The 23,122-nt window shown below is 37.3% G+C and overlaps 1 protein-coding gene across 3 annotated transcripts in view; it reads right to left on the bottom strand.

Moving 5' to 3' along the window:
• PRKCE (protein kinase C epsilon) overlaps positions 1-23,122 on the bottom strand; it is a 287,923-nt gene that overhangs the window by 95,661 nt on the left and 169,140 nt on the right. For 2 of the 3 annotated variants that reach the window (XM_062637004.1, XM_062637006.1), the window contains exons 3-10: positions 13,070-13,229; positions 11,888-11,922; positions 10,441-10,526; positions 8,148-8,280; positions 5,285-5,427; positions 3,999-4,095; positions 2,730-2,944; positions 1,284-1,457 (exon numbers count right to left, since the gene is read on the bottom strand). In XM_062637004.1, coding sequence (XP_062492988.1) covers positions 1,284-1,457; positions 2,730-2,944; positions 3,999-4,095; positions 5,285-5,427; positions 8,148-8,280; positions 10,441-10,526; positions 11,888-11,922; positions 13,070-13,229 — 1,043 coding nt within the window. The remainder of the gene's footprint in view (positions 1-1,283; positions 1,458-2,729; positions 2,945-3,998; positions 4,096-5,284; positions 5,428-8,147; positions 8,281-10,440; positions 10,527-11,887; positions 11,923-13,069; positions 13,230-23,122) is intronic. The other variant, XM_062637005.1, reaches the window with a different exon arrangement.

The raw sequence follows: 23,122 nt of genomic DNA, 5'->3' as shown, positions 1-23,122 counted from the left end.
TCTGGTTAAAACACGTGAATATGTACATATTTACACATGCACACACATACACACCATTAGTAACTCTTAATTTTGTTTGATATGCTAATTTAATTATTTGATCTACCAAATGTTTCCATTAAGTTGACTCAGATACTCAAATGTAGTGTCTTACTGAAAGAAAACAAGAAACAAAACAGAAGTTTGAAGGAAGTTGATTTCTTTTCAAATATTTTATGTAAAACATACATATATACTAATATCTAAACTTCTCACCTACAGGTCAAAAACTCACCCTGTTGAAAAGAATGGTATATTTACTTCAGTGGGGAAAAGTTCAAACCTTAGTGCTCTGAAATAGTAAACACCTTATCAGGCACTTAAAAAATAAAGGATGCTTCTGTAAATACAATTATATATGACTGTTAGTCTACCTGTACAACAGATTCACCATATGGGGGGGGGGGGTTGAGGGGAAGGTGGGTTGTTTGTCCATAAAGCTTTCTGGACAAACAGGTAAAAAACTGGCAGCTCAGCTGAATGGCAAGAGAGAAACAAGAGACTGAGAAATGAAACCCTGAAATATCACGTGAACACTACTGGTTTCAAGCACTCAGACTGATGGATTCAGAAATCCTACAGCGTCAGCTGCACCATCCAAACGTTCACTTACATTTCAAAAGCAAATACAAAATATGTGCTATGAAGAGGAATTCTGTATGAAAAATCACCAGCAAAGAACATGCCATGGGAACAGGCTCTCATTATCAGCTCTCTCTCCCTTTCCTTCTCTCTGCTCCTCAAGCACCTTAGCATTACAGGAATTTATTTGATAAACAGTATTCATACTTCCTTTCTTGTCTGAACATTTTACATACTACACAGCACAAGAAAACTGAAAAGATGAGCGTCCTGCCCTAATATAATTCCCAACATAATTTTAGAAGTTTTACTCTAAATAATGGATGTTAAAAAAAATCTGCACTTAATTCAACAAATAATACAACAACAGCAAACCCAGAAAATGGCACCTCATTTGTGGTTTATGCGGGGGGGGGGGGGGGGGGGGGGGGGGGGGGGGGGGGGGTTAATTTTTTAACTCACTTACTGCCATCTCCTGGTACGTAGAAGGTAAGAGTAATGCTATTAAACTGCAGCCAGTACTCTGAAATGCTGAAATGTCAAAAATGCCTCAGAAATATTTTTTTAAATAATGCTGTACTTTTTACATGGCTACCTTTTATTCTCTAAATAGTAAATATTGTTCCTTCAGAATAAACTGGTAAAGGGTTCATGTGGCTTACCTTCGTCTGGAAGCAGCAGTACAGCTGTGTTAGGTATGGATGTTTCCGCGCTAACGCCAGAATTCTCTTTTCTGTCATTGTACAGTCTACATCATCATCCTGAAGTATGACGTCTTTCTTCAAGACTTTCACTGCATATACTTCATCTTTTCCTTTTAGCTCAGCTAACATTACCTAAACCAAACAGAAATTCTGTTTACATACGAACAACAAATACCATGAAATGTGCTGTGTATTAGTTTGACTGCACTGGAAATACACATTTGCCTGAATTAAGGTGTAAATTTATAAAATTAAAAGTGAAGTAATGTAATTTTAGAAAAATATACCTCTGGTACTCTTCAGATTTGAAACAGATGGTATCTATTCTTTGTTAGTTAAGAATGCAGAAGAGACAAAGTTTTTATCCCCTCATTCAAAATATTAACAAGTACCTATTAGTAAGATCTCAAAAACTGAAAAAGGAAGGAAGTTGATACAGACAGGAATTTATTTCCCACTTTTATCTCCCACTTTTGGTAGTGAGATTTGAGTGACGAACTTACTATCCAATCCTACGCACCATTCTGTCTGCTCTCAAGTTGTTGATTTTAACTACTATTATTGTTTAAGGTTCAAGTCCTATAGTCTGTTAAGGTCACTTCTGGCTTGGAGCCAGCATAATCTTCAGAGAAAGGATTAGAAAACAGCCCTTCTACCCTGTGTATCTGCAGTTCCCATATAGGAAGGAAGGAAGAGTGTACTTGTGAAAGAGATTCATATTTCAGTCCTCCTCTTTTATTTCACAGTTCACAGCCATGTGAAAAGAAAATCTATAAGCCCTGTAAATAGAGAAATGCCCCTTCCACGCTCATCAGATCCCTGCTGCAGGAAGGTAGTTGGTGAGTTTCATCTTTGCTGCGTACGTGGTATTTTGGGCAGCTGTCTAAGCCTCTTGCACTTATCGTATCTGAGTGGAAATGCTTGAGTTCCTCCAGCACTGAACACACCCACTGAGTAGAAACAAGCATACAAACTGTTCTATGAAATAAGTAAACTTGATCTGGGCATCACCTAGAAAGAGAATGAACTCAGAACTCCACAGCATTATCCCTGAGCTGATTTTTCCTGCTTGACCGTAACTAATTATCTTGTTGAACAGTATGTATGAATGTCATCGTTACAATCTCCTGAAATAGTGAAACATTGACATTTTGTTTCAAAAGGCTTGACAGTAGTTACTGGAGTGAGCTGAAACACAGAAAATGCCAGTTAATCAGGGGGCTGATATTCCTGATCTGTGCAGCATAAGCTGCTCATACCTAACGGGTAAAAGGAAAATCCTAGGGTGGAAGCACTTTCTGAATGTCATTGTGAATACTTTCAAAGCAGGGCAGTAAAAAAAACCCTATACACCATAAAGAAAAAATCTCAACAAAATAAACAAACAAAACCCAAGCTACTGACCTTGCCAAAGCTGCCTTTCCCTAATACTTTGATGAAGTTGAACTCTTCGAGGCCTATTCGCTTGGTCTGGGCCTGTTTGACCTCCCCATTTTCACCATTCTCCCCAGGTTTGTTAAGTTGGTTGTCTGTTGACGATGTAGCTGCTCCTCTGTGCTCCTCGCCCCGATTGTCAAATGATAATGCTTTCCTAATGTTGTTTTCCAGCTCTTTGATTTCTGTGGAAATGTGAGAAAAAAGTGTTTGTTTTAACTAACCATCAAGAAAACAGCCTGTGTCTGTCTGTATCAGATTGGCAAGGGATATTCATCATTCCCAAATGCCGTATAGACCATTCTGTGGTTAAGGGTATATATTCAGCAAACTGCTTCTCCACCTTACAGTAATCAGCCAAACCCCTGCTCTAACAGGAAGGGTGGCCTTTTAAAATGAAGCAAAGAGGATGACATATCCAAAACTTGAAAGATAAGGCAGAATAGTAGCCAAATAGTTGTTTTAGTGCTCTTGGGTTTTCCTGTACCACAGAGAAGTATTTTGTTTTGAATACCCCTATCTTCCTGCAGCACTTACTCATCTTCCTGCTTAAGTATTTTAGATATTTTAGAGTTGTGTCTCCAAAAGTTCAAAGGATAGTTGGGCACCACAGTCCTTGAAGTCAAACAGAATGGAGCATCTTACTCAGATCCAGCTGTTATCAGGTGCCTGCCAATAAAGGATTTGACCACTTCCTAGTGCCGTTTCAAGCAGCAATTGTGTAGATCTGCTAAACAGTTCTGAAGGTTTCTCAGTGTCAAATACTCAATTTAGTCTTGGTAACTAACAGACCTCGGGGTCTGCCTCAAGATCTTGCCTGATGGCCTTGGAAGCAACAACTTTACTGGACTACTGTCTGTGAAATCAAAAGATTGGCAAATTTAAATGAGTTCTGGACTCAGAGTTTAAGAGTACTTATTAGCATGCAGTTTTGGAAGTGCAAAATGAGGCTGAAAAATTTCTCAACTGAAAACAATTTCAACAAATTTGACACATAGGTATCCATCTTGATGTATTTTTCATTCATCATTTTACACATGCGATGGTACATAAGATGCCTCATAGACTTCTGATTTTTAAAAACAACAATCAGATCAGGTCCAAAAAGTGCTGCTGATATACACATTCTGTCAATCAGGGCTGCACAGCTCAATGAAATCAGGTCATATCAGTGAAGATTAAAATAAGTAAGATAAATGACAATACACATAAATTAGGAACTAAAAAGAGATATTCAACCTTGATCACATGGAGAAGTTGGGGCCGACTTTGACCGATCTTCTTCTGATGATGCGCTTCCAGGAACTGGTTGTTGAGTCTCTGCACCTGCAATTAGCTAAGAACAATTCCAAAAGGGTACTCAGCTATGAGATTCTCCCATCCCAAGAGGAAATTTAATTTAACAACTTTAATCCACAAATACAAGTATGAAGGAAACTGAAGATGTTACAGAAATAGATTAACCCTGTAGATTCTCCCTGGCAGGACCTCAACCATAAGGTTGATGGCATCAAGTAGGGACATAATATAAACAGAGAAAGAGCTGGCAATTTAAAGAAAAGTGGGTTCTTAAGATTAAATAAGTGTAATTAGCATACCCAGCAAATGGAAAAGTTTTGAATAGCCACTATGAGTCTGTGTAGAAGTCTATCCAGTAAATACATTTAATTACAAGTATCAGCAAGCACTACAAACTCATCAGTAACATCATAACAGCATCTTTTCCCAGAAGTCACAGATCAAATAATTTATTCCTGTAAGAATGAATTTATTTCTGTAACATTTTAAAAACAGTGTACATGGGACCCATGTGTGCAATAACCAGGAAAAATAACAGAACCAAATGTCAATGTTTTAAGAAATAATGGTAAAAATTGCATATTTCTGTAAATGAGAGAAATGTGTCTCTTTGTCACAACCATGCAAATAGAAAGTGTGGCCATATTCTGAGCCAGTATACGTATTTTCAATCCAGAATAACTCCATCAGCTTTAGATGTACTTATGGGTGACCTGTGCTTTTTATTTCCAGAACAGCCTATTTTTTTCCTAGAATAGTGATGATAACTCTGGAACTATCATCTGGAAAAGAGCTCTTCTTCATGAGGATCAGCACATTGCTCCCTTATCAGCATTTACAATGCAAAGCAGTAGTGCTGTGTCTCAATCTATCAATTATCTGATGCCAGTTCTGAGCCAAAGAGGCATTTATGTTTTTCTGAACTGTTGCGTCAGACACTGTTTCTCTGTCAAATCTCCTTCCTCAAAATTAAAAAGGGGAAATCCTTCTAGACTCTATGCAGATTCCAGGTTTGCAAATTTTTAGCAGGTCAAAATAATCTTCATATCAAAATGCAGAATGGATGACTTGCACTTATAAATCAAAAGCCAAAGTCTTAGTTCTGTGCTGATTTAAAAAACCCTCTTCTACAAGTCCTGTGTGACTGAACTCCCCCACAACTAGTAAAGTTACAATACAGCCATACTTAGCTCGTTTTTCTATGTGACATTGCATAGTAAAATTACCTTTTTCCTCCTCTGCCCACTATTAGTGATCTTATCTGGAGTAACTCCAAGATCTGCAAGAACTTTAGCTATGCCTCTAGCATCCACTCCACAGTTTGGTGCCACATTTGTTTCACAGCGTCGATGTACATTCATCTTGCAAACTGCAATGAAATGTAAAGTAACACAGTAAATTAAATACTACCTTGGCATGCATTTGTCTTACTTAAACCAGATCTCTTTGGACCTACCAGTGCTGAACAATGTTTTTACACAGTACCTAGAACAGACACAGGAACAAATGAAAATACCTAACAATCCTGTAAATCTTATATGGAACTTGAATTAGTAGTCCTTCAGAGCTTGGATTTTAGCAGTCCACTTCTGAAAGCAAACATTAATCCCCCATATGTTATGCTTCTTACTCGTTTTTACTCAAGTAGACTAACTCCTAATGTTGGCAGACATAAAACCAACGTTTTTAATAAAAGTCTTTGGCACTGTTAAGACACTTTAGGTGGCACCGAATTCACTAAGCTCTTTTAAACGCCATCTCCTGAAACGAGCATACTAGTAAGAGGAAAAAAGGTTACACTGCTTCCAGATTGTGGGGTAGGATGCATATAGCTCCATTAAAAATAGCAGAGTATGTCAGGCACAGATGTCATTTTACGTTGGACTTCACTGCCCTCTTGTGGAGCAAGGCACAAAGAAAGCAAAACTGCAACTGTTATTAAATACTACATTAACATTCAATTGCTCGAATTCCTCAATTTATTACTTTTTAGAGAAAAAATAATCAAGAAAGTACATATTTATAAAGCTGTATTTCATTATATTGTGCATCAGTGATGCTTTCACTGTATAAGCCCTACAGAAACAAAACACATTTACCTCTGGGACTATACAGAGGCACTCTTGTCTACAGCAGTAACTTCAGAAAGCAGGCGCCTTTCCTTTTCAAGTATGTTCCACGTCACAAGAACAGCAAAACTAAATTGCTACACACGTTATATTCAATGCATGCATATTCAGTGAGAAAGGTCAGTGGCAAGTGTTTGACTTAAGATCCATATCAGTGGACACTCAGGAATGGAACTGCTTGAAATACAGCAAGCAGGAAAATTTTGTACAGTCCAACATCATGAAGATATTTTGTAAAAAAAAGCACAGGAATAAGCAGTGGAAAAACAGAAGAAGAATAAACCTCTGGGATACACTTTTCGTGGTGTTAATAAACACACTGGGCAAGTAAGCACATCTCTGAAGAAGGGAGCATGGTTCAGCACTTGTGAAGACAGAAAACAAAGCACAGAGAGATGACATTTCCAGCTCAGGTGAGTTCTAGATTTCACGCGGACAATGCTTCATGTTTATTGGCACTAATTTTAAGATCATGAGGAACACACATAGGCTCTCTGAACTATTGCTTCTATGCATCTGCTACACAGTAATAATGTTATTTTGCATAGCTATGTGAAATAATTTGCATACATACGTGAAATAGCATTATTTTCTACAGTTAAGAGCCAATTGAGCACTATGGTACTCAAGAGATAATATGAAAGTGAAGTCATATATTCACAGATTAAGTGGAGAGATACTATAGCTCTGATAAAAACTCAAAAAGGAAAAGTAATCAGGTTTAATTGAAAAATCTTCTCTGAACATATGTCCACCATAATTAAGATAGCATTTGAACAAAATCTTCAATAGTATTAAAGTAACAGTATTTAAAGTCTAACTTTTTATCACTGCTCACTAGCTAGAATCACAAGGGGAGGTTTGAAATTCAGAACACTCTCACTGTGTATGACTTTGCTATGAAAGAAACCTTTTCCCAGCTGCTCAGCAATTTGTGACACGAAACATTAGGTCTGACCTTCACCTACAGTTATGTCTCACCTTTAATACTGCAAAGGATATAGGCCATAGATTACATGTTTATATATATGTGTGTGACTCCACATTTCTGCAGCTGAGAAGTGCAAATAACGTGATTCTTGTGTATATGAAGATGGACCAACCTATTCATAAATGTGTAGTAAAATCAAAATGCTTCTAATTCCACTAAGTACTATGTTCTAAGAATATGACAATCTTAATGAGATCATTCCTCTCAATCCACTAATTGAAGTATTTTATTCACTATTTCTAAAATATTACTTTCTTTTGCAAGTGTTTGTACTGTTTTCTCCCCCATTTAGAATATATAGATCTGATGAAACAAGGAGATATGGAATCACCGATTTCCATTAGTCAGCTAAAATGACATGAATGCATATTCCAGCAGTAACTTCACATACAATTACTGTACATAATACAGAGTCCTTAAGCTGCAGAACATAATGAATTCTTTATTTTCTGGAGCAGAAGCAGATCGTCACAAAGAATGATTTGGCTAGCTATCAGAATACCTCATCTTTTGGATATGGGCACACAAGCCTGGTTCTGCCTAGCTTAGCCAACACATAATAGTAATTTTTGAAGGTTGTATTAAAGGGAAAAGTAACTGGAATAATGATGTTTAAAAAGTTTAAAAACCATCACCACAAACACAAAAGGACAACAGGCATATAAGCTGAAGGGATATAAATTCTCATGCTACTAATTTTCTGTCCTCTGTTAATTTCCTATGTGGCAATAAACCTACATTGCAGTGGGTGCAAAACGTGTTTCTACGTCTCTGCCCTCTGCACCTGTCATTGGCTGGTGTTGCAGACAGGATAAAGGACAATTTTCTAACTTTTATGGCAAACCTTACAGCAATCTGCTACTTGCTTCCTATTCACTTGTGTACATGCTGGAAAAGACAGAATAACTTGGAAGTCTTTCTAAGTAACTCACCAAGAAAAAAGAAAAGGTCTGATGTGGCAGTCCTTACCTTTGCATTGTAAACCTTGTCTCAAAAGACCCCAGAGCAATGAACCACAGTGGTCACAGAAGGTGGGCACTTTGTAATTGTGAATGCTGAACTTGTGAGGCATGTTGACACTGAAACGCTGGGATCCCACCTGCTGGGAAAGGGGAGCACAGTATACTTCACACTACTTTCTTTATAATCAGTGTATGCTTTGTTATGTCTTGAAACCAAACAGAATTCAAACAAGATGAAATAGGTCTATGCGCAGATGATGATCTTTGTGTTAGATATACTCCTGCTCTAGAGGTCTTCTCATACTTTATTTTCTCATATTTTATTTGGAGAAAGGAGAAGGAAGGGCCGCTGCTGTCCAAGAGATAGACTAAAGTCTACTTCCTAGTATTTCTGGGAACAACAAATACATAGCTATCAGGAAAGATCTCTTTATGTGGAAGGCAAGGAAGTCACTCCCAATTGTTTGAGGAGGAGCAGGACAAACTAATACAGGACTGAGAAACAGAAATATATCACAACCTCTTTATCTTTTCATATCCCACTCTTCTTTAGATTATGACAATGATAAATCACTGCATTCAGGGATTCCAAGGTATGATTACTTGTCAATTAAAAGACATAACTGATAAGGTTTTATGGTGGCCACTGCATAGCAGGAGATTTATTTCAATGTTTTTCCTTCCCTTTCCTATTACTGCTGGCTTCTCTCCAATGATCTAGTACCCCTTTTAAACAATGAGAGCATTGTATCAGCAGAACATGCAAGTCTCCATCAGTCTGGAGCCTGGGAATATAAATCCACGCAAGATTCTGTATCTTCCTGTGAGTGCTACGCAAGAATAGCACTAGCCAAACACAGTCCTTTAATGATCCTATGCACGTGATCAAGTTTTGAAAATAAAATACTGGTTGTGAATCAGATATTAAAGAATGGTTCCAGTATAAAAAATGGCAGACAACCTCACAACAGGAAGAATGAGATCAGTTAGCATCTCAGCCAAATTCATGTCAAAGTTGAAAGAATGGCTTTAAACCATCACATACAACTCTGATGTGCAATTTAAAACTAGGGTTTTAAGCATATAAATAATGTTTTTTACGAAATAAAACTAAGAAATGTACTTTTTCTGTATGACCAAGGAACTGGGATCACCTACAGACGACCTCACCTAATGAAAGATAGTAGGTCCTTGCCGTTGAAATGGAACAGGACAGTGAACATTTATTAGCTTTTTTGTCAACACACGCACACAAAACCCTTCTGTATAAGCTAAAGCATTCACTGGTTGCAGTTGAGGGCTACAACTATTTAAAAAAAACATAAACCCCACTCCCCTCCCTAACCCAGCCACAAAGTGACACTCCAAAGCTGAGGAATCTAAGGGAGCTGAACACTTCAGCAGCCACACTGCTCCCTGGTGTATGACTGTCCACAGAAACTGACATTAATTTCCTAACCAAGCCTAGAAAGACCATCTCAGCAAAGAGAGACCTTTAACCCAAGTGAAAGCATCGCTTCATTTCCAATTCTGATTCACACCTGAATATGCTGTCAGCAGATATACTTACCTTCCTGACAGTATGGTTCTGAAGACAGCTAATTTAATTTTCAGGTGATGTCTTCACTTATTTAAATGCATGATAACAAAATACACATTGTGTTAATTCCATTAATATCCAAAAGCTTGTTAGAGGTAGGGAGTAATTATGCTGGAAAACCTGTTAGCTATGTAGTACCTTGTGTTATCACTACCTTCTTTACAATATCTGCGGGTTTTCTTCAACACTCACATGGCTTTTTCTCTACATTTTTACTGTTTGGACACAGTCTTTGTTGAGGTGATTCTTTGCAAGCAAATTCTGGGCAGTCTTTTATGTTGATGTAAGATACCCAAGCATAGTGCCTATTCTATCAGCTGCTAATGACTCAGCCACACAAAATGCAGTTAAGGACAAAGGGTCCCAGCCTGCTTCTTTTGAATTAAAATGCCAAAACTTGGATTAACTCTGAAATGGAGAATGCTAAAGATGTAAAGGACTGCAAAGAGCCCACGAAGCCTTTAAGTGTTCAGATACTACAAGAAGTTTACTTATTAGAAATAAATTGGTGTACAATAATTCCCATGCAAATGAAACTGTTATGGCAATCTGTCATTTTAAAGTAAATGCTATACTACAAGATGACCAGAAGGGCACAAAAATGGCTGTAAAGTTTATTGATTAAACAGAGGAAATGACACTATTTTTAACTGATGAAAGACAGAGTTTTATCTAGAAAATATATTTTATAAACATTTACCTCATCGTGAGTTTCCTGTTTTTTTAAGCCAGCACACTTCGTTATTATAAGTTCATGGCATCTCTTGTGGACGACACAAGTGCAAACTATAAACAAAAACCAGATAAAAGAATGAGTTTTCATAAAGATAGATTTGAAAGGAAAAAACTGAGATCAGAAAACTAGAAATGCTGGGCCTTGAAAGGCTGCAAGTGACTGATGACTTGATGAGTCCTATGAAGTAAGTCTGGCTTACAAAAGCAGAAGAAAGAGACTTTGAAGAGACCAAAGAATTTTAAAAGAACTAAAGCATATCTGCCCAAACCTCAGTATGTAAAACTACAAATTATCATCTGAAATATTAACCACAATTTTTCCCCCTTTTTACATATTTGATTTCTTTCTTTAAAGTCCATGATCTCTGTATTATACATGACAAAACCAATTCCTCTCTGTAGAGCTTTCAGAGAAAAAGAGACGTAAAGATTACTCATCGTAAAAGGCAACAGAAAAAAAACAAGTCAAACATTCTTTCGGTAACACATTATCATAAGTTGATAACTGTAAAAGGTTTCAGGAGGCAAAAATGCTCTGTCAATATTCATACTGATTATTTAATGAACAACATTTGCGCATATGACAGATAAGATTAGCAATTACGAGGTCTATCATACTGTAGGATTCAAGGTCATTAAGTGAAGAAAAATCCTACAGAGTGAAATAATGAATTCTTTTTCTTCTAGCTTTGGTCATTATTGCAAGGAAAAAAAAGGTCAGAACTCAAGGAACCTCTGCTGCATGTGTAATACAGTAATTCTTATTGTAGCATGTAAAATCATTATTTGCATTTATTTACAATGAGATTTCATTAAGTCTTTTGTAACTGAAAAATCATCACTAACTTGATTATTTCTATTAGTCAGATGAGAATTAAGTAGAAAAACATCATCCCAATAAATCAGGAGTACAAGAAATAGAGTTGAAAAATGGAGCTGAAAATTAAACACTTCTCCAGTCTTTGCTATAACCTTCCCTAATGGTGACCTCTATAATTATCACATCTATTTAATTACAGTCTTTGCAATTACCTGGCATTTTTAAACAAAGAATCTTTGGCAGAATAAAAAATTCATAATTTTAAAATACACAAAGTGAAAAATGAAGAAGCCAACATCAGCAGATATGCCCCCACTAGTTGGATGTGCATTAAGGAATATCTAGGATCTGCTGTTCAGTGACGTTAACTATGTTCCTACTTCATAAACAATATCTAAGTCCAACAGTTGTGAAAAATCTTACTGTGCTGTGCTAGAAAGATTGTGTCTTTGGTGAGACAAACTTCTTATGATCACCTTGTGCTAAATTTTTGGCACTGTACCTATACAATGCTTGATGAAAATATCTTCTTACTCATATATTATAATACAATAAATACATTCAAACTGTCCCCCTGTAGATTTTCTCTTACCTTGACATTGGTATCCCTGTTTTCCTATTACACCCCTGAAAATAAAACAGTGTTTGAGAAAATGAAGAATACATACTTTTAATAATGAAAAATATTTTTCTCTCTTTATTGGACATGCACAAGTTTAAAAGAATAGCTTCTTATAAACAATAATCTGATACTGCATGCCTAAACTGAAAGCAGTTCTATGTAGGAACTACATTTCAGCTGGCAAGAGGAAACAGGTAGAACGATAGGCCCTGAATGGAGTTAGAAGTAAAGACACATTTACTGTAATAAAACAGGTGAAGCCAAAGGGTACATGGAGAGGGAAGCCACAAGCTGATAAAGCAATCATCAAGCAGGCCTCTAAATAGAGAGAATAGATTGCAGTTTTGCAAACTTGCCAATTTTCTTGCTTGGAATCATCTTACCTAACGTAAAGATTAACCTGCACATATTTCTTAGAGCAATGTACCTGAGTTAACGTGCAGTTCACGTTGCTCCACATTAAGAAAGACTGATTCATTACACAGCCTTAAGAAATATTAATTACAGGTCACATCAGATCATATGTGTATTAAGGCAGAATTCAGTATCTCTAGGTAACTTTGGAAAACATCCATAGTGTTGCTGAAAAATAACTGAAAACTGAATGTTTCCACCACCTTTCCCGATTTGAAAATTACAAGTACTCAAAGCTAATGTAAATAATTTCTAAAAGGTACACTGAGTACCCCAAACTCTGGATCATTAGAAGTCTAATATTCCCATCTTGCATTAACTTCAGTAGGATGTATAGGTGCTTGGCATTTCTTAGGAGGATGATGGTGGTATTTTAGTACCTAATGAAGAACTCAGTCATCTTGACAAAATGTAAAGGTCTAATATTAGGTCTAAGTATACATTTAGGCACCTACAGAACACTGGACTGGCCATCTACACAGAATTCATAGTGTCTATCAGTCAGGAAAACATTGAACTTTGTGGCTCAGAAAATAAAGAAAAACACAAACACAACAAATTCTAACACTGATGATGGAATTTTAACAGTCCTATTATCATCTGCCGAATTTATGGCAACTTAATATTAAAATGAAAAGAACTACTGCTTCTTTATATTTTATATACATTTATACTTCAACAAAACAGGAGGGTATGTTAATAATTCATAGTTGCAAGGAAAGCAAAATTGCTTCATACCATATAAAATCTCTGCAGTGTGAACAGTATGTTGGTTGTCTAAGGTAAGTGGCCATAAACTTGTGTCCATTAACCTGATGTACTCTACGTCGCACAGCACCCTGCCGCTTTCTGGGGCGCATACGCTCCCGGAACACACGTTCTTCATTGTCTTTGGGTGCTGAAATAGAGGAAAAAAAAAACAATAAGCACTCGCTGTATCAGACACAAATATAGGAAAACTCAAATGCAATACATAGTAGATATTCTTCAAAAATAAAGAGAATTGTCTCTACCTAGCAGTGCACAGAATAACTTCCCTAAGCTGTGGGTTAGTTTTCTTTTTTTAGCAAATTACTGAAGTGCAAGGGGTTTTATTGCCATGTACAGAAACTTCTGTTTGTTCTAAACCTTTATCTGCAAATTCATGCTAAGCTGGGAATGTCTCCTGTGCTATATCACTATCAAGCACATTGACAAGCTCTTTAATTACAGCTGGACTCTCCAAACAGCTTATACTTTGATCTCATTTGATCTTCAGGGGTGAAAAAAAATCCACCAAAAAATCCCTATGACTCCTGGTCCCCACACACTCAGCAAGTGTAAGGAAGCTGAGTACAAATATGTATTATCAGGCAGAACAAAAACTCCTTCCAGAACTGCTTACTTTGTAAGATTTCTGATTAAGTTCTGAGCTTCAGGCTCTAATAATCCACTTTGATACTAATACACTTTCAGCAAAATGTTCAAAGGAAGCAAGTTGTTCTTCTTAACCCATTCCCATTCAATTGTATATGAGATTTAATGGTAGAGAAAGTAAAAAATGAAGTTGACTTGTCACAGAATGAAAATGTTTGGGAAAAAATCTCCAGAGCACAATGGGTCATTTTTCCACAAGGCCTTATTTTGGAAAGTATCGCTAACACCTCCATAGTGTTCTGTATGCATTTAGCAAAAGCTGAGAATGAGTTAGCAATGAAGAACTGTACACTGTTGTTAATGAAAGACAGATTCCACAAGCATTCCTTGAGCCACTTGTGTGTCTACAAAACAGACTATCAGATCTGGAGGAGACCACATTCAGTTGTTTGCTGTCAACTGAATCTATGCGCTCACTACTTCAGCGCATGTAACACTTTGATGTGTATTTAACACTTGCCATTCTCTGAATTTCAGCTACCCTGAATCATTATGATGGCCTGAAGATGCCAACTTTGGTCTGTTGCAAGGTTTTCTGTACATGAACAAGTTTTTCGAGCGACAGTACAGTATTTAACAATAATACAAAGAAAATTAAGTCTGGGAATAACTCAAAACTATGGCATCCTCAGATTCTTTCACAAACACTAAAATAAACTCCTTTTTTTGAGGCTTGTAAAATTAAAAGGTATTGATTTAGGAATTCCCAGGAAAGGGTCTTCAATTAAGCCAGTGGATTGATATCCTGAGAAAATACAGGGCACAGACCCATGAATCAAGATCAGTTTCTTTCACCAACAGCAGGGGCTCGAACCCATGACGTTAGCAAGAATAGCATTGCTTTTCCATCATAAGTGAGCTGTCAGTAAATAAACATTGGCTTACACACAAAGCTAGGTTTCCCTTTAAGGAAGGTATAAAAAGTACCAAATAGTTATCAATCAAATTTATTTTTCTGTTGTCAATTATGTTTATGCATTAAGAAAAACTCTGATGTCTAATGAATACCACAGCTCTTCCAAAGACTGTTTTCCACAAAGAATAAAAACCAAGCAGTTACAAATCCTACCAAAGACTCCTATTTCCAGCTTTCCAGCTTCTGAATGATTTATTGACATTATAAAGCTCTGGAAATATTCTGAAAGTTATTATTATAAGAAATAATTCTATATCAATGCAGAGCTGTTCTTTTGGTTGTCATCCAGATTGTAGAATTTGCTAAAGTATGAAGCCTGGATGTGAGAAATTAAAATCCCACTCTCCTGGAAAAGGTTCTCAAAAAGTTATCTGAAATGAACAAGATGCTCCAACAGTGCAGAGTTCACACTTGATATGATAATCAGTCCACAATATCACTTTTCTCCTTTTTTCATCTTAAGTGTAATTCTTCACAGATAAAGTACCTGTGATTTTACAGTGCAGGTAAAATTCCTGTCCTTATTTTGGCCAGATAAACACAATAGCATGACACTAATTCATTTTTTTTTTAAGTCAACAAAGTCTTCAAAGTGATTTTATTATATTACTTTCAGTTCTATAATTAACAATTTTATGAAATTATATTTTTCACTTACAATACTTACAGTTAAAAACCCCAAAACTTTGGTGTTTGTTTGGTTGGGGGGGGGTAGGGTTTTTTTCCCTCAGAAATTGACTTGAAAACACTGACTTGAAAGCAGACATAAGCAATACATTTGGAATTACTCAATTAAATGGCAGGCCTCCATTATCGATATCATTTCCACCCAAACAGCATCTCAGTGTGTGAGAAGGATGCTCCAACAGCTGAAGGAAATGGAGTTTTCTTGGTCTGCCTTAGATAACATTGGAGGTCTGTTAGCCAGTTGCCCCAGAACTGTCTCTCCTGTCAGTCTGCTCTTCCATGTTTATCACTAAAGACTAGAACTTGGCCAAACTCATGCACCGTATCCTGTGTTAGTGTTCACCTGCTGAGATGAGCTCCACGTCCATGAGTGGTGACTCCCCAGCAATGAGTCTGCCTCTACCTCACTGCTTATTACAGCCAGTGCCCAGTCCCCACCTTGTCAGTTGGCAGCAGGACTTATTTGGGGAGGGGCTGGAGAAGCATCTGGCATTACAGTGCATGACTGGACACCGGATGACTGGACACCAGCCTTTCATCAAAGCAGACCAAGTCACAAGAGAAACAGACTCACCCATGAGATTTACACTTAGTTTACATTCAATTCAGCCAGCTTGTTCACTGTTTCCCAACAAAAACACACAAAGCAAGCTTTTCCACAGACCTCAAGCAAACCACTGCTACATCTTGCACAATTCACATGGCTGTTGTGGACCACAGGCACAAAACCAGGCAATAACTTTCCCAGGTGACTCAGAAGAGGATGATCACATCTGGCCCATTCCCAGGGTTGTGAACGACTCATTTCTAGTAGCACTGACAATAGTCTTATGTTTAATTTTAAATCCATTTATCTCATACTGAACAGCCACACTAAACACATTCGTTTAACTTTCTGAAGACATCTACTTAGAAAGAGAGCTACAATGATCTTCCCAAACTTCTCTCACTGTTTGCAAGCAAAGATGAGTAAATGCTATCAGACAACAAGGAGTACTTGGGAAAATCCCCAGGTGTGATATAGCCAGTGTTTTAAAGACATACTTCAGAAAATGCTAGCACCCCAAAGAAAACTGGACTTTTATGTATGTTTTAAAAAGAAAACGTCTTACAGGGGTATATAATAGATTCTAGAACATACCACCAGGATATTACATATTGTGCGTGGCATTTCTATTCTTAGCAGAGGAGTTCAAATTAAAATTAAGTGGATTTGTCGTAGTCAGTCTATAAGCAAGTTCTAATCTAAACAATTTCTCCTCTCAGTAGTTCTAGTCATCACAGAAGGTGATCGTTTCCTCAAAAAAAAGCTGTTTCTTTATGTAACGCACATTCTGTTCCCTATTTTGATTTTGAGTGCTTCAGCCCTTTATATTATTCAGTTTATCCATTTTAAATGCATTTATTTAACTTCCATGATAATTTCCAAGTGTTCATGGAGAACAGTCAATGCAGCACACTGAGTTTAGCTTTACATGATGGTACTTGAGAACTGGCAAATTTAGAAATAATTTTGTCTCAAAACTATACCCAGTAATGCCACTACTTCTTTTCATTGCAAGCAAGAGTAACTGAGTTATTTGGGAAACAATAGTACATAATTGCTTTTATAGACTTGTACGTACATACAAACAATATTGCCTACAATTTCAGAGGCTGAAAAGACTTCCAGGCTTAACTCCAAGCTCTTAGGGAAGTGTTATAAAAGTCAGAAGTATCTGGCATGCAGTATTGTACCAAATTCATAAATACTTGTAAAATGGATGTTTAAATGAACTGTCTGCTACTAGATTTAACACTTAATTGTGTATAGTATCTGCTAAGAATGAATTATAAGTCATGACTTGAAAGATAAGAAAGTAACACAGAAACCCTCAAAGAGGGCACGATTAGAGGAAAAACACCCTGTACACCAAATAACCAAAGCTCAACCATGTCAGGTCCTGTTTCATACTAAAATGCTTTCAGCATAAACAAGAAGGGTTCAGTGTGGAGCACTAACTGCAACAAACAGAAATACCCTGTATGCCAAGATGCGCCTTTTCCATTTGTTACCCTCTATGCTTTAAGTACTTACAGAATTCTGACAACAAACACAAAAAATTGGAAAAAATATGGCAGATAAAGAGGGAGAGATTACACGTACAAAGAGGTTTTACAGTATATGATATTACTCACAGTGCTGACTTCTAAAAGGGAGCAAGCACCCTGGGCGCTTCCTTTAATCTGGAGGGGACCGGTATTGAACAGTGAGAATGTTTAGGGAGGGAAAAAAAAATAATCGTGTTTTAGACAAATGGGTACTGCCCCACTGAAGCCAAACTGCAGTCCATGTACAACAGCAACACTTGCAGCAACTGGCGTAGCTGCCAGGTAACCCCCCTGTAACTGAACATTGATACCTCCATGGCACTTCCTGCTCAAAGGGCTTTTCACCCCAGGCAGCATCGGGTGTCTCCATGTTGCTGTCATTTGCAGTATCAAGAAAAAACACCTGGTTTAACATCAACCCTTAATAATTCCACAGAGCCCAACTGAACCACAAATGCAAACAAATGACGACTGTACTGATGTTTTATTGCTGAAGATTAAAATTAAGAGCTTTTATACCATATTTAAACCTGCCCACTATAACCAGTATGTATGTACCGAAAAAGAGTGTTTATTTAGCACTATATAATGTCTACTGGGAGGAAGGATATTGAGGCAGGAGAGGTAATTTGCTTAAAGTTATGTCGGAAAGTGAGAAGGGGCATGAACACTGGCCAGGACTCCCCAGGCTTCAAGATGCGGTAACCAGATTATTATGCATTGAATTAAGTCTCAGAGGATTATTCCCAAATTCTGTTTTGGGCTCCTACAGTAGAAGCATATATACTCTTATCAAGATTTTTCCACGCTGAAACTGTTACAGGATTTTGCCTTTAAGGCTTTAATCTTCTTTAAAGGAGAAATAAAATCTAAACATCCCATGTATTTACATTTCTATCTCTTCTAAAAAAAGCCTCTAAGTAATAACAGATGCAACAAACTACTTTTGTGACTTTGAGATAAAAAAGTAGCAAGGTAAATGCTACAATAGAAAGCCATAAAGCTGTTAGTGACCAATACAGGAATCAATTGGATAGTTTAACACAGTCATAGAAACAGCATGCAATTTTTCTATGTCTTTTTCTATATTTCCAGACTATTTCTTCAGCAAGGAATAAACGCAGGGGGTTTGCTTACTATATCTTGAATCTGCTTTCTATAGAAAAGCTGACAGGAAATTTCTTGTTTAATAGAAGAATCAGATCCTTAGATAACACTATATTGTTAAAGAGAACAAAGATGAGGAGTGTTACTAAAGAAATGAAAACATGCTTACAAAATGGGTGAGTTTTAGAAGAGACAGGTATCTTGACAAGTCATGTCTGTTAACATGAGCTATTTACTAAATGCATTGAAGAATAAATTGCATTTAAAAACATATCAAGCCCAAATATGGTTTTGTAGCATGGGCTCAGACTCAAATTTATTTGCCTCCAAACACGTGCTTATCTTTAAGTGCTTAAATTCTTATCTAAAAGACAGAATCTGCCTATATGTATTTAAAGACTCCCCTTGACATGCTGACAGAGAAATGTGATTGGGGTTGTAGCAGGCATACTTGTTCTGTTACAGGGCTTATTTTACTTCCCCCTTTGAAAAAACAAACCCAAACCAAATAAATAACAACAAAAAAGGCCAAACCAACTGAACAAAAAAAAAACAACCCAACAATCCCCCCAAAAACCCCAAACAACCCCCACAAGAAATCCCCCAAACCAACAGGAAAACCAAACCTATAAAGCTATCCAGATGGTTATTTACACATGGTTCAGACCTTCTATACATACTTATTATCATGAACACATTCATTAGCTCACTCAAAGCTCCTCCTTAATAAAGGAGGACATATTGTCCGAAAGCACTAAAGGGTCTCACAGATATTGAGACTGGCTCGATGGCAATTTCAGCACTCAAAGTCCAATTTAGTTTTCAGAAATGTCCTAATTTACAAAAACTGAAGATGTGCTCAAGCAAAATTCTCCTTCAAATGACTTGGAGCCTTTCCTTAAGAAAACCTTCAAGTGAGCCCTCACAAGCTTCTGCTTTCCATCTGCACAGTGCCAGAAGAACTAGTGACAACTTACACAAGCTTAAGGTATTAAAACCATGGAATTAAACATGGTCATCTTCAGATGATGATACAGCACATTTGAATAAATCTGGCATTTAATGAACTGATTTCTCTTTTACAGGACCTGTTGATTGGACAACTGGTAGGGGATGGATATAAACATCAACATGTTGCTCCCATTTTTTAGACCTCTGAGGGCTCCCACAGATAACAGGGGTACTGACCTCATCTTGGAGGGCAAATGCAGCAATTCCTAGTTGTCAGCTCTACAAAGTAAGCAAATCAGAGACAGTTTCCTCCTACTTCCTCTCAATTTCTTTATTTGTGGCATTTAACATTAACCAGTCAAGAAATATGGTATTCCTAAAATAAAGAACTTGTAACTACAATTTTCACATTACATTTTATTTGACAAAAGAAGTTCTGTTGCTAGAAACGCCACAGGGAAGCTATTGCTATATGACAAGTTTTCTGAAGAGTCAATTTCACATCTGAGGCTTTTTAAAACAAAATTTCAACTTCAAAGACTTTTTCCACAAGACAAAATTTATAGCTTTTTCAGGTGGAAAGGAGATGTCACCGAAAACAGGTAGAAAGAACCCTCAATGCTAACTAAGGTTATTTCAGTCTTCCAGTGTTCTCTTTCAGGAGGAACAAACAGCCCCATTCTAAACACAATGCCCTTATGTCAATAAATCTGCAATTGAAATTAGAGAGGTGGAAATGCATTCTACATATGGTAAACACTAAAGCTATTATTCAGGAGAAAAAACAGAATGCAATGGGTCTACTCATGTCCTAACTAGTAATATAAAATAATTTGTAAAATGTAGACCAGGTTTTGTGACATAACTTGATGTGATAAACTGACAGGAAGAAAATTAATTTAGTTTGGGTCAGTGACATTCAGTTCATGTTGACAGGGTTTTAATAATGAGCTTAGTAGCCTAGTGCTAGTATCGATAGTGGTTAGTCCTGACAGGATAACAAGGTGCAAAATCTCTTATTAAATCAACTACATGTATGTTGTAATGTACATGATCTTTCAAACAAAGAAACTACATATATAATATACTACTACCACTTATTATTTTATTGTAACTATGATCAAACCAAAAGCCATCCTTAGTTCCCTACCCTTCCTGCTGCAAGTCTGAAAACATGTCCTGTACTGTGATCGCACTATGCTCCTTAGAGCATGCCCAAGCCACTTGTGTTGGTAGTACTGGTGGTCAATACTCTGGTGACACATAAAATCATAGAACAGTTTGGGTTGGAATGGATCTTCTAAGGTCATCTAGTCCAACCCCTTGCAATGAGCACGGACATCTTCAACTAGATCAAGTTGCCCTATATGACACATGCTCATAATGACTGTTCTTTGACCATGCGCAAGGAAAGAAGGAAAACGTGACAAAACATCAGACGGGGCTGCTGTGGAAGATGAACTTTCAAAGTGGTGTACACATGCATGGTTATTTTAACAGAGCTCCGAGCTATGGAAGTATCTGCAGGGTCAACACCTGAGCTGCTGGTGTTTGTCAGTTCCTGGAAAGGAAATGGTCTTGTGATGCTAAGAAGAAAAACAAGCATTGTGAAAATTTCAGGACAAAGCCCTCTTCCCAGAGGTAACTACTAAACCAGACAGATCCTAAATGACAGTATTTTAAGCATGTGTTTGGGATAGATCAGAGAAGTACAGGAGTCTTTTTCTAATAGTTGCAAAAGCTACACGGAGCATGATGAAACAGAGCCTTCTCTGACTGGAGTTCCTGGTCTTCCAGAAGAGTTGTTTTGCCAATATTTTTTCAATCCCAGCTTTGTTCCTTTGCCATAGAATAACACAAGTATAAGTGCAGGCACCTGGGAGACACCCGAGCCCAGCCTCCTGCAGCAGGGAAGGGCCTCGTGCACTTCAGGTACCCTCAGCTTCCATTTTCTGATGGTTCTTGAAATTCTCCAGTGAGGGAAATTCCACAATGCACTCATGTATCTTATTTCACCACTCTGGCAGGCAGGCTCTTTTGCTAATAGCCAACCTAAATACTGCAGTATGTTATGCTGGATGAGTGAATGGCAACCTGAAAAAGCAAGTCTTTGCCAGCACAGAAAGTACCGAATTATTTGTAGCAAGGCAACCGTTATTCTGTTGTACACCATACAAAAGAACAGGGGCTGGGGATGGCCAGAGACACAGCAAGATGCCATGGAAAAGACAGTTGTAGAAATTTTGCATACTTCTCAGGCCACAGCAAGACAGAAGCTTTGAACTAAACAGGTCCTCATGGATATCCCAGTCACATGCTAGCTGCAGAAAAAGCTGTAATACCTGAAGGTAAAAAGAGGAATGAAAACCACTTCCTGCCTTTAAGCTACTAAATCTCACAAGTCCCCTTGTTGATTTCATTTCCAGATCCCCCTCCGGACAGCCTTAACTTGTTTCCATCCAAGCAGAGTAATGTACATAAAAAAGCTCACTTGAGCTAAAAACTCCATATTAAATCTTACAATTCCATGTAACCACATTAAGGAGCTATAGTGTATAACCTACACAGGTCAGAGAAGACGGCTTGCAAAACGTAACTTTATTACGGTTATAGCCCTCCCCAAACTCAAGCCTATGATATACATTGCACATATTCAGGTTTTCAGAGTGATTCACACCATTCTGAGGCATCACCACTGAAGATATGAGAAGTACATCAACTTCAGAAAGTTTACTTTGGAGAAGTGATTCTTTTTGCTTTTTAATTTTTTTCTTCATTTGTTTCTTAATAAAGTACTAACTGCTTGCTTGTATCCTCCATGGGGCAGAGAGAGTTCACAGCAGAACTGCTTGTGATTCAAAGATCCTCAGACAGCACCTCAGTAGTAACTGAGAAAGCCAGAGAAGATTGCATATTCCTTTATCCCAAGCAGGAAGAATCCTTGGCCTGACTGATTTTAGTATAAATTAAGAAACACTGAATCCTCAATACTCTGCTCAAAAAATGCTCAGGAAGGCCAGAGGAAGTTTCAAGGATAGGAAGAATAAGTATATGTTAATATTTTCTTTACAGGCTTTTTTCTTATACTGCTGAAAATGAAAATGATATTTTTTCAACATATTAAAATAGAAGCTGCAAAACTTTGGAAGTTATTTCCCCCAAGTGGTAAGACACAAAGTATCTGTGCCTTTGTGTAGATAAATCCACTGATGAGATTGCAATGGCTCTAACAAACAGAGGAGGATTTGACCTCAAGCAGTAGGACTTGTTATGAGAAGTAACAAGTGAGACAATCACCTTCATAGCCATTATTTGCCAAAAGTTTCAGGGTCCCTTATGCCTGTTTTCTCACTGTAACTGCAGTAGCTGCCTGCTTAGGTAAACGATTTACAATACTATTAAAACAGAAAGAAATCTTTCCATAGTGAAACAAGAAAGCAAACTATCTGTAATTCAAAATAACATAAAAGGCTCAGTTTTCTGAAGTAAGTTGATACGAAGGGTTGTCCACACAACCAGTATCTAGCCACTGTTACATTATTTCTTGTTCTTATGGCATATTCTTGATAATATTCTGAGTTACAAAATGCACCTAGTATCTTGACACATATTAGAAGCAAGAA

The sequence above is a fragment of the Pezoporus occidentalis genome, unplaced genomic scaffold (assembly GCF_034315485.1).
Source record: "Pezoporus occidentalis ecotype Australia unplaced genomic scaffold, CSIRO_AGI_Poc_V1 ctg50, whole genome shotgun sequence".
Taxonomy (NCBI): Eukaryota; Metazoa; Chordata; class Aves; order Psittaciformes; family Psittacidae; genus Pezoporus; species Pezoporus occidentalis.
This window is presented reverse-complemented; position numbering and strand designations above follow the sequence as displayed.